The 11,276-nt window shown below is 39.5% G+C and overlaps 1 protein-coding gene across 1 annotated transcript; it reads left to right on the top strand.

Moving 5' to 3' along the window:
• The first annotated feature begins 7,316 nt into the window (after nt 1-7,316).
• On the top strand, nt 7,317-8,942 carry LOC126710191 (uncharacterized). The gene is made up of 2 exons (XM_050410574.1): nt 7,317-7,513; nt 8,504-8,942. Exons 1-2 carry the CDS (start codon nt 7,317-7,319, stop codon nt 8,940-8,942), a joined length of 636 nt encoding a protein of 211 aa, XP_050266531.1.
• The last annotated feature ends 2,334 nt before the right edge of the window (nt 8,943-11,276 follow it).

The raw sequence follows: 11,276 nt of genomic DNA, 5'->3' as shown, positions 1-11,276 counted from the left end.
GGGAAGTTGCAAAAGTTCATTGGTAAGGAAAGGACGAACTAGCCCCAAGAACCACCTACCCGGAGAGAAAATAAGCATCCCAGACGCCCATTAGGAGACATAAGGATGATCATAGGGGGAACCATAGCATCTGGCTCATCCAAGAAGGCAGGCAAAGCCTACCTACGGATGGTTCAAAATGTCCAATTGATAGGATTCGTCCCAAAGATGGCACAGATCGATAACCCTATCATTGGGTTTACAGAGGAAGATGCCAGGCGTCTCCACCACCCACACATTGATGCACTTGTAGTTAGCATTCAGGTGGGGGACCACAACATGCATTGAGTCCTTGTGGATAATAGGAGCTCTACCGACATCCTCTACTACTCAGCATTCCAGCATATGAAGATTGATAGGGAACGGCTAATTCCAGTTAACGCACCACTTGTCTGATTCAGAGGAACAAGGGTACACCCCTTAGAAGTAGTCACTTTGTCCATAACAGTAGGAGATTACCCACAGCAGATCACTAGGGATGTCACGTTCCTGGTTGTAGACTGTTCATCCGCTTACAATGCCATATTAGGTCGTCCTACTTTGAATTCATGAAAGGTGTTAGGTTTTAAATGTTTAGAACAATTGGCAAATTGTGAACACAAACTTGTCTAGATATAGATCTTAGAGTCTATAGGTTTTATTAAACAATGCTCAATGTAATTCAAGTCAAGATTCAAGAACATACAAGCTGCAGGAAGAAGATTTCATAATCAGTTTGGTTCGATCGATCGAAAGATAGGCTCAATTGATTGAAAGTCGTATCTGCAGAATTTTAACTAAGCACAAACAGCAGTTCAAGCCCATTAAGGATTAGGGTTTATAATCTACTTCTCCCAGTATATAAAGGAAACCCTAAGCACGTTTTTATGTAGCTTTTCAGAGAGAAAAGAGTGTGCCTCTTTTGTATTTAGGGTCTTGTTCCTAAAAAACTCTCTTATGTCTTCTACCGGTATTATTCCTTGAAGAATCTCAAGATCCGATATTGTAGAAGTTGCTGTCTTCTCTTGTCATCAAAGGTGTTGATGATCTAAACCTTCAAGGGTGGTCTTGGAGTCACAAACAGGAGAGTTTGTGTTGCTAAACCTTTGAGTGGGATCTCAAAGTCACAAACGGGGGTGTTTGTGTTTTGCAAAAGCCAAAGAAAGAAGGAGTCCGTGGATTCGAAGCTTGCACGTGCTCGTGTCAGTAAGTTCTACTGGTGGATAGCAATAAGAAGTCGAGCATGGGGGCTTGTAAGTCTTATTGTATGAACTTCGATTCTTTCTAGTGGATTTGCTTTTTACCTTGAGGATAACTAGATTAAATCCTCCCCAGGTTTTTTACCGGTTTGGTTTTCCTAGGTTATCATATCGTTGTGTTATTTATTTTTCCGCTGCTTTGCATGATTTGATCTTTGTTATTGTGATAACCTAGATTTGTTAAATTGGACTAAGTAATAACTTGGTTAATTACCTAGGTTAAATCAATTGTTTTAAGGGGTCTAAAAACTAACAAGTGGTATCAGAGCGGGTTGCTCTTTTGTTTAGATCTTTTGATCTAAGAGTTGATCCTTGACCCCTGTTGTCATGGATAATTTGAAGTGTCTTTCTGATCATGTTTCTGCTCATGCTTCTATTGATTTTATTGATGCCTGTGAAACCCTTCGTAAAGAATTTTTGAAATCTATGAAAATTGCTAAGAAATTCAAGGAAGAGTTAAAATTGGCTATCTTGAAAAAGAGGAATTGGTTGTTAGATTAGATGAATTTCATAAAAAGAATGAATTTTTGAGAAATCAAATTTCCTCTCAAGATGAGAAGATGAAAAGCTTGGAACAAGAGTTAGTTGAATCTAAAGCTAAAATTGAAAATTTGACTTGTACCAAGTCTGCTATTAATAATAGAAGTGTTTCTGTTTCTCTTAAGTCTAAAACTGATAAAGTTTATATCCCTCCTTTCAAAAGGAATAATAAAGAAAAAGCTTATTTTGCTAGGTTAGACAAAGGTAAAAGTTCTAATGTAAACGCTGAAATTTCTAAACCTAAGTCTAAACCTACTGTTAGAGAGCATAATAAATTTGATTTTGTGCCTACTTGTCACCTTTGTGGTGTTGTTGGTCATATTAGACCAAATTGTTCTTTGTTGAGGCAAAAACCAAAATCTGAGACTAGATTTGCTGTTAGGAATACTGATGTTCCTAAATTTGTTCTTATTTGTCACTTTTGTGGTGTCCATGGTCACATTCGTCCTAATTGTCATAAACTGAAATTTAAGCATTCTGTGTTTCAATCTAGGATTTGTGATGATATTTTTCCTGCCATAAGTCCATATAAATTGTTTCATATTATTTTGAAAAATTTAAGCTTGTTGGCTTGTGAAAGGAATTTGCAGGATTTTAGTCTTTCTCAGAAGATTGGTGTAGTTCCTCAAATACACTCTGCTTCTCATGGATTTTCACCTACAAAGCCGAAGACTCGTGCTATATGGGTGAGAAAAAATTCTCTAAGGTGAGTGTTGCTGACTTGGCCCTGATTGAATTCTTTCAATTATTTGTGGACATGTCTTGTTTTTTTTTTTTTTTTTGGTTGTTTTGTTTCTTTTAGAATTTTTTTTATTTAATAAAAAAAAATCCAAAAACATTGAAAAATTTTCAAAAAGACAAAAATATTTTATTTTGTGTCTAGTTTTATTTTTCTTGAGGATTACATGAGTTATGATATCTCTCTCTTGATTTAGAACATGCTTGATATTGTGGAGAAACTTGAATAGTATGTCTTAAATAAGTGCTAAACTATTTCTGATTTTGTGTGAGTATGTATTAGTTCGTACATGTACTCATGGGTTAATTAAGAAATTGATATTTCTTGTTTGTGTACCCTCTATAACTTAGTTAAACACTGTCATGCATTGCATTTGCATTGTTCATTTAGCATAATGTGTGCTTTTTGTTTTTGGTCATAAATTTTTTAAAACCAAAAAGATTTTTGTGTTTTGTATTTCACATCTTGGATCTATAATCAAAGATTGACCATATTATCTTTACATAACAAGTTTATGTACCTTGTTTAGCTTTGATGAGCTTACTTATTGCACTTTACTAGTTGAAACTTTGTAGTGCATGTTGTGTGGGAAAGATGTCTATGGTTTGATCACTTTGTCTTGATCTTAAAGTCACATGTTTTTTGACTGTCGGACTTGATCCTTTTGAGAAAGGCATAAATAACCATCTCACCACTGTTTACTAGCCAATCATGAACACCTTAGTGCATATCATAAGATTTTGTGCTCGAGAAAGTGTAGCACATGCACAAAAAGAATATAAGGTGTAGCTTCGATTATAAATGCTAAAATTGGTGTGTACATTATCCCGGCTATTTTAATAAGTTTCTGAACAATTAAAACTGGTGTGTATATTATGAGGCAAAAATCAAGAAATTTACATGATTGCAAGCTTGTTTTCTAGGAGATGTGGGAGTTATATGATGTATCTCTTTAGGTGATAGTCTCTTTCAAATTCTCTGTGATAAATTTTGTAGACTTTGTGATTGATTTCTATTTATATATCACCTCACATGTATCTTAAACTTTTGCTAGTTGCACACACTACACAAGTTACTCTCTGCTAAACTCGGTACATTATATTGTGTGTGATCTTGTTGTGGCCATCCAAGATTACATGGTCCTGGATTTTGATGCAAAATGTCTTTAATGATTGAGACTTGAGGTCAAATTGTTTGAAAAACTTGTTTTTGGAAAATCTGGATTGAATTCAAGTGTTTTTGAAAAACTTTTAATCTCATACTCATGCATTTCATTCATGAAATATTGTGCTTTGAGGAGTTTCTGCATTAAATTGCTCTGTTTTTTCAAAAATTTGATTTTTCCATGCATCATTTATATTTAGGATTCACATGCATTGCATTGTTTTTGTATCTATCTTGCAGTTTTGCAGTCATATCTCTCATCGTTTTCGCACATAACATGCATACACTTTACTACATTGGGTACTAAACTTGATCAAAAAATTGATTGATTAATTTTTGAGTTATGTACTTTCTAGTATATGCCTTTTTTATGTGTGAACTGTAGAAATTTTTTTCATAAGAGATATGATGGATAATCAATGTGCAAATATTTTCTCTACTCATGCAACTATTTATGGGTCACATAGTGCCATGTTTGCATTTTATTGAAAAAGAGAATATTTTTTCTTCATGTGTATCCTCAACTTAGTTTTTTTTTAAAACTTGGTTTGTGTCTTTTTATTTATCCTCAACCCCTTTATTTTTCCTTAAAACTGTTTTTCCCAAAACTTGTTTTGTTTTTCCTATTTTTATAGGGGGAGAAATTTTTTTTAACCTTTGTGGTTCTTAGGGGGAGTTGTTGTTCTTCATAGGGGGAGTTGTCTCTATTTTCTATTCTCTGTTGCGTATGTTTTCTGTCGACCTTCTGATTGGGTTGTTTTTGTCAATACGTGACAAAAAGGGGGAGAGAGATTTAGATGAGAATCTGTGGGAATCCTGTTTGTTTTGTTTAGGGGGAGTTGAATTTGTTTTTGAAAGGGGGAGAATATAAAAACTTTTTGATGTATCTAACTTAAGGGGAGAGTTAGTTTACTTTTATTTTTTTTTTTATATTCTATTTCATATTATTGTTTATATGTCTTTCTTTCCACACATGTGGTGATGTGTTTGTTGAGAGTTTCAGGAAAGACAGGTGCATTCTGATCAAGACCTTCTACCTCTTCTTGCAACTTCTAGGTTAGGAGTCTTAGATTGGGATTTGTGATGTAATTGGGCATTTTATTGTATTGGGTTGTTCTTGTATTTGAGCATTTCATTTTGTATGAAAGTTTTGTCACGAATTGCCAAAGGGGGAGTTTGTTAGATTTTAAATGTTTAGAACAATTGGCAAATCGTGAAAACAAACTTGTCCAGCTATAGATCTTAGAGTCTATAGGTTTTATTAGACAATGCTCTATGTGATTCAAGTCAAGATTCAAGAACATACAAGTTGCAGGAAGAAGATTTCATAATCTGTTTGGTTCGATCGATCGAAAGACAGGCTCGATCCATCGAAAGTCGTATCTGCAAAATTTTAATTAAGCCCAAACAGCAGTTCAAGCCCATTAAGGATTAGGATTTCTAATCTACTTCTCCTAGTATATAAAGGAAACCCTAAGCACGTTTTTATGTGGCTTTTCAGAGAGAAAAGAATGTGCCTCTTTTGTATTTAGGGATTTGTTCCTAAAAAACTCTCTTATGTCTTCTACCGGTATTATTCCTTGAAGAATCTCAAGATCCGGTATTGTAGAAGTTATTGCCTTCTCTTGTCATCAAAGGTGTTGATGATCTAAACTTTCAAGGGTGGTCTTGGAGTCACAAACAGGAGAGTTTGTGTTGCTAAACCTTTGAGTGGAATCTCAAAGTCACAAACGAGGGTGTTTGTGTTTTGCAAAAACCAAAGAAAGAAGGAGTTCGTGGATTTAGAGCTTGCACGTGGTCGTGTCAGTAAGTTCTACTGGTGGGTAGCAATAAGAAGTCGAGCGTGGGGGCTTGTAAGTCTTATTGTATGAACTTCGATTCTTTCTAGTGGATTTGCTTTTTACCTTGAAGATAGCTAGGTTAAATCCTCCCCAGGTTTTTTACCAGTTTGGTTTTCCTGGGTTATCATATCGTTGTGTTATTTATTTTTCCGCTGCTTTGCATGATTTGATCTTTGTTATTGTGATAACCTAGATTTGTTAAATTGGACCAAGTAACAACTTGGCTAATTACCTAGGTTAAATCAATTGTTTTAAGGGGTCTAAAAACTAACAGAAGGCCGTAACTTCAACTTACCATTTGATGATCAAGTTCCCAATGGAGTATGGAGTATGACAGGTATGAGGAAATCAAGTAGCGGCGCATGATTGCTACATTGCTATGCTGGAAATGGACGATCATTTGCACTCTATGTGTATAGAGGAGTAGCGAATAGTGGCAGAACCAGTGGAAGGATTGGAAGAATTTCTCCTTGACGACTCAAAGCTGAATGGATTACGAGAATCGACACTCTGACTAACCTGCCAATCAGACAAGCACTGACAACATTTCTAAGGGAAAACCAGGACATGTTCGCCTAGAGCCATGAGGACATGCTTAGAATTGATCCATCCGTCATAGTCCACAAGTTAAACGTGTCGCCCTCTTTCTCTCCCACATGCTAGAAAAAACGTGTGTTCGCGTAGGAGCACGACAAGGCCATAGCAAATTACAGGAAGCAGACTTCGTACGAGAAGTGTACTACCCTGACTGGTTGGCCAACATGGTGATGGTCAAGAAAGCCAACAGAAAATGGAGGATGTCTGTGGACTTCACAGACCTAAACAAGGTCTGCCCCAAGGACAACTATCCTCTCCCGAGGATTGACATCTTGGTGGACTCAACAACAAGACACCAACTTCTAAGTTTCATGGACGTGTTCTCTAGTTACAACCAGATCAAGCTGGATGAGGCCAACCAAAAGAAACTTCATTCGTCACCAACCAGGGCCTCTTCTATTACACAGTGATGTCGTTCGGGCTCAAGAACGCAGGCGCTACGTATCAAAGGCTAATGAACAAAATGTTTGCACATCAGATTGGGAGGAATGTGCAAGTTTAAGTGGACAACATGTTGGTAAAAAGCATACGGGAGGACGACCACTTAAACAACCTTCAAGAGACCTTTGACACCCTGAGGTCTTATAACATGAAGTTAAATCCGAGCAAGTGTGCGTTCGGAGTGACGGCAGGGAAATTCCTGGGGTTCATGGTATCCCAAAGGGGTATTGAGGTCAACTTGGAAAAAATACAGGCCATACTGAAGCTAGCTCCGCCAAAGACCATGAAAGAGGTGCAGAGCCTGAACGGTAAGATAGCCGCACTAAACAAGTTCGTCTCAAAAGCAACAGACAAGTGTCTGCCTTTCTTTCGCACATTGATGAAGTCCTTTGAGTGGACAGCCGAATGTCAACAAGCGTTTGAGGAACTAAAGAGATATCTTTCTTCCTCGCCATTACTAAGCCCGACCAAACCAAGAGAAGAGTTTTTCCTATACCTAGCCATTTCCCTAGTTGTTGTTAGTGCAACTTTAGTCAGAGAGGAGGACGGAGTTCAAAAGCTCGTATACTTCACGAGTCGAGCGCTCTGGGTGTAGAAGAAAAGTACCCACCAATGGAGAAGCTAGCTTTTGCCCTGGTGACAGCAGCTCACAAACTCAAACCCTACTCTTAGGCGCACACGGTGATTGTTCTAACTGACAAACCTCTACAACGAACCATGAGCAGCCCCGAGGCAGCCGGACAGATGGTGTTGTGGGAAATTGAATTAATCAAGTTCGATGTACAGTATCGCCCCCGTACAACTATAAAGGGACAAGTGATCGTTGACTTCATCGTAGAGTTTACTCTTGTGGAAGGCCAGAGGGCAGAGATGAGCCCACAATGGAGCGTCCACATGGACAGATCTTCCAATAAGTAAACAGGCGGAGCTGGTGTGGTACTCCATAGCCCAGAAGGGGATAAAATTGAATGCATGGTCCATCTAGATTTCCCTACAACTAATAACGAGGTGGAGTACGAAACTTTAATAGAAGGGCTGGATCTCGCCAAGGCGGCAGGAGCTGCAAATATGGTCATGTACTGCGATTCCCAGGTAGTGACCAGTCAAGTTAATGGTGACTATGATTGCGAGAACGAATGAATGAAGAAGTACCTCGAGTAAGTGAAGAATAGGGTAAGCGACCTCCAAGTAAAATTTGTTCAAATACCAAGGGAGGAGAATGAGAACGTTGACCGTCTTGCTAAAGCTGCGTCAGCAGAGTACATGCTCGTCCCTAGTCAGGTACTATCCTTTGTTCAAATCTCACCATTAATAGACGACATCAGTGTACAAGAAATAGATTTCGAGGACTATTGGATGACACTAATAAACTCATACTTAAAGGACGGCGTGTTGCCTGACGGGAAAGAAGCAACGAGGAGGTTGAAGGTTCAAGTGGCATGTTTTGTCCTGATCAAAGATGTTCTATACAAAAAGGGTTTTTCCAGACCGTACTTGAGGTGTCTCATCTCCAAAGAGGTAGACTATTTCATGCAAGAAGTCCATGAAGGAGTCTGCACAAACCATTCTGGGTCACGGTCATTAATGTACAAACTCATCTGAGCAGGATACTATTGGCCTACCATGCGGAAGGATGCCATTGCTTATATCAAAGCATGTGACAAGTGCCAGAGGTTTGTCAACCTCATTTAGCAGCCAACGGAAGAATTCACTCCATTGACGGCCCCATGGCCTTTCGCGCAGTGGGGATTGGACATCATGGGTCCATTCCTAATAGCAATTCAACAGCTAAAATTCCCAGTGGTCGATATAGACTATTTCACCAAATGGGTAGAAACTGAAGCTCTAGCTACCATCACAGAGAAGAATGTGTGAAACTTTGTCCAGAGAAACATCATCTATAGGTATAGTATACCTAGAGTATTAGTTTCAAACAATGGGAAGCAGTTTGACAATGACGCATTCAGAAAATTTTGTTCACAACTAGGGATCAAGAATCACTACTCATCGCCTACCCACCCTCAAGCTAACGGACAAGTTGAGGTTATGAACCGATCCTTACTCAAAATTATCAAGACTCAGGTCAAGGGGGCAAAGGGGATATGGCCTGAAGAATTACCAAGCATCCTATGGGCTTACAGGACAATTGCAAGGATGCCTATAAGAGAGACACCATTTCGTTTGGCGTATGGAAGTGAGGCAGTCATCCCGGCCGAAGTAGGACTCACAAGTTACAGAGTGGAAAACTATGACGAGAGTAGGAATGATAAAGTTATGCGCCTACAACTTGATCTGATAGATGAGATCAGAGCAACTGCCGAGCAAAGACTAGCACGATACTAGAACCTTATGGCTAAGCACTACAACTCCAAAGTCAGACGCAGAGACTTCCAGGTTGGAGATCTTATTTTAAGAAAGGTGATGGGCGCCACAAAAGACACCTCCCAATGGAAGCTTGGACCTAACTGGGAAGGACCATACATAATCGCATCATGGCATAGGAAGGAGACCTACCACCTAGAAACACTAGACGGGCAAAGACTGCATCACCCATGGAATATAGAGCACCTAAAAAAGTACTACCAGTAGACAGTAGCAGGGACAACGACACTCCTTATTTCCAGTTTATTTTCTTTTAATTAATTTTTTACAGCACTTTTAAGCCAGAACGGCAATTTTCTTTCTATTTTTTAAACAATTATCTATGCATATTTATCACAATATAAGGAGTTATTCAGAATTGCCATGTGTATGCTATCTACATTTCTACATGATCATTAAGCCATAAAAAGGACGGGTTCCTCCCAGAGGGATGACTCTTGTTTAATAAGTCCCTATATAGTAGATGGGTTCGTCCCAAAATAATGTCCCAAGTTTACCTAATCCACAAGGTGGACAGGTCTCATCCTTAAGGGATGGCTCATGATAAGTCCATAAAATGGACGGGTTCAAGTTTGCCCAATCCAAAAAGGGGACGAGTCCCATCCTTAAGAGATGGCTAATGATAAGTCCATAAAGTAGACGGGTTCAAGTTTATCCAGTCCACAAAGTGGACGGGTTGGGTTCCATCCTTAGGAGATGGCTAATGATAAGTCCATAAAGTGGACGGGTTCGAGTTTATCCAGTCCACAAAGTGGACGGGTCTCATCCTTAAGAGATGGCTTATGACAAGTCCACAAGGTGGACATATTGCACCCTTAGAGGATGACCTATAAGCCCATCAAGTCCATGAAGTGGATGGACTAACCCTAAAGGGATGAAACCCAGGAATTGGACGAGCTCAATGGTTAATTTATAGCGCTTAGTTTGCAACATGGACGGAATCATTCTAACCAAAAGACTTGTATTTATTGAAGTTTACAAGAAGTCCCAAGAGTTGGTTTGCAAATACTAAATCCCAAACAAATGGATATCATGCACAAATATTTATATTGATAAGCATAAAATTAAAATTTTATAAAAGCCCATAAAGGGAAATGTCTACATGCCAAGTAATAGGCGACGGATAAATTAAGCATAAATATTGTTTTTCCAGTAGATTTTTACACTTTAACAAAAAGCTAAGTAAAAAAGGAAAAAAAAAAAAAATGAAAACTACTACTGAACGGTAGGGGTGTCTTCGTTCTTCTCTTCCATGATCTGTACATCTTCAGATTGACAGGTACCATCCTCAACGAGTTTCTCTTGTTCACTAGAAAAGGCATCCCCATCACCCTTAAGGTCGACGGTTGCGTTGTCAATGAAGAGCTCATCTGTTCCTTCCGAATCAACTGGACGGGTAGAAGTCTGGCCTCTGGCATCAATTGAGATGCAGGAAAGGTCCAATTCATGAAAAGAGGCTTTGACCTGCCGGAAGCAGTCATCAAAGCCATTAGCAAAGGAGCCAACGAGCTCCCTGAGGAGGTCATCGGAGTCGTGATATTCCTTAATAGCGTTCTCCTTTGCTTGACGGAGTTGATTATTCACCTCCGTAATCTCGCCCTCTTTATCCTTCAGAATTTTCTTTAATGCTTCAACTTGAGCCTCCGACTCCATCAGGAGCTGTTTGGTCAAGTCAAGCTTTCCAACCTAGACATTCTTCCAGGCCAGCAACTCCTGTAGCTCCGTCTCCTTAGCACAAAGCTTCTCCCTCAGACAGCTCAGGACCGTCTCATGAGAAATACAGCGGTCCATCAACCCCTTCATCATATCCACCCCCTGCAGAAACCAAGGACAAATTTTAGACAATACAGCATTAAAGCAAAGCAAACACAAGTAGATGGATCGACGTACCTGTGCCAAACTAAAAAGGCCCATCTCCCCCATGGCCTCCGTCGCGTGATTACCCAAGTCTGAATAATCATTGTCCTTGATGATGGACAAGAGCTGCTTGAGGGCAGAGCTTGAGTCTTCACGGAGGAGGATGGGGCGCTCCTCGGTGGCAAGAACCTGGTCCTTCATTATTCCTTTCCCTTTACCTGGACTAGGTTTAGGGGGCAGCTAACTGATGGCAGGGGTCTTAACAACAGTTGACCCCAACCTAACCTTTGGTTTTTTGGGTGGACGGTCCACCTTCTCTGACGGTTTTCTCTTGGTGGACGGGTTAGCCTAGCCCGTCTTAGGGGGTTGGCTACCCTTCAACTTCTTCCTAGCAACAGCTTGCTGCTTGATGAAGGCTCTCCTCTTGCTATCTTCCAT

The sequence above is a fragment of the Quercus robur genome, chromosome 12 (genome assembly GCF_932294415.1).
Source record: "Quercus robur chromosome 12, dhQueRobu3.1, whole genome shotgun sequence".
Taxonomy (NCBI): Eukaryota; Viridiplantae; Streptophyta; class Magnoliopsida; order Fagales; family Fagaceae; genus Quercus; species Quercus robur.
The sequence above is the reverse complement of the archived record's forward strand: the minus strand, read 5'-3'. Positions and strand labels throughout refer to the sequence as shown.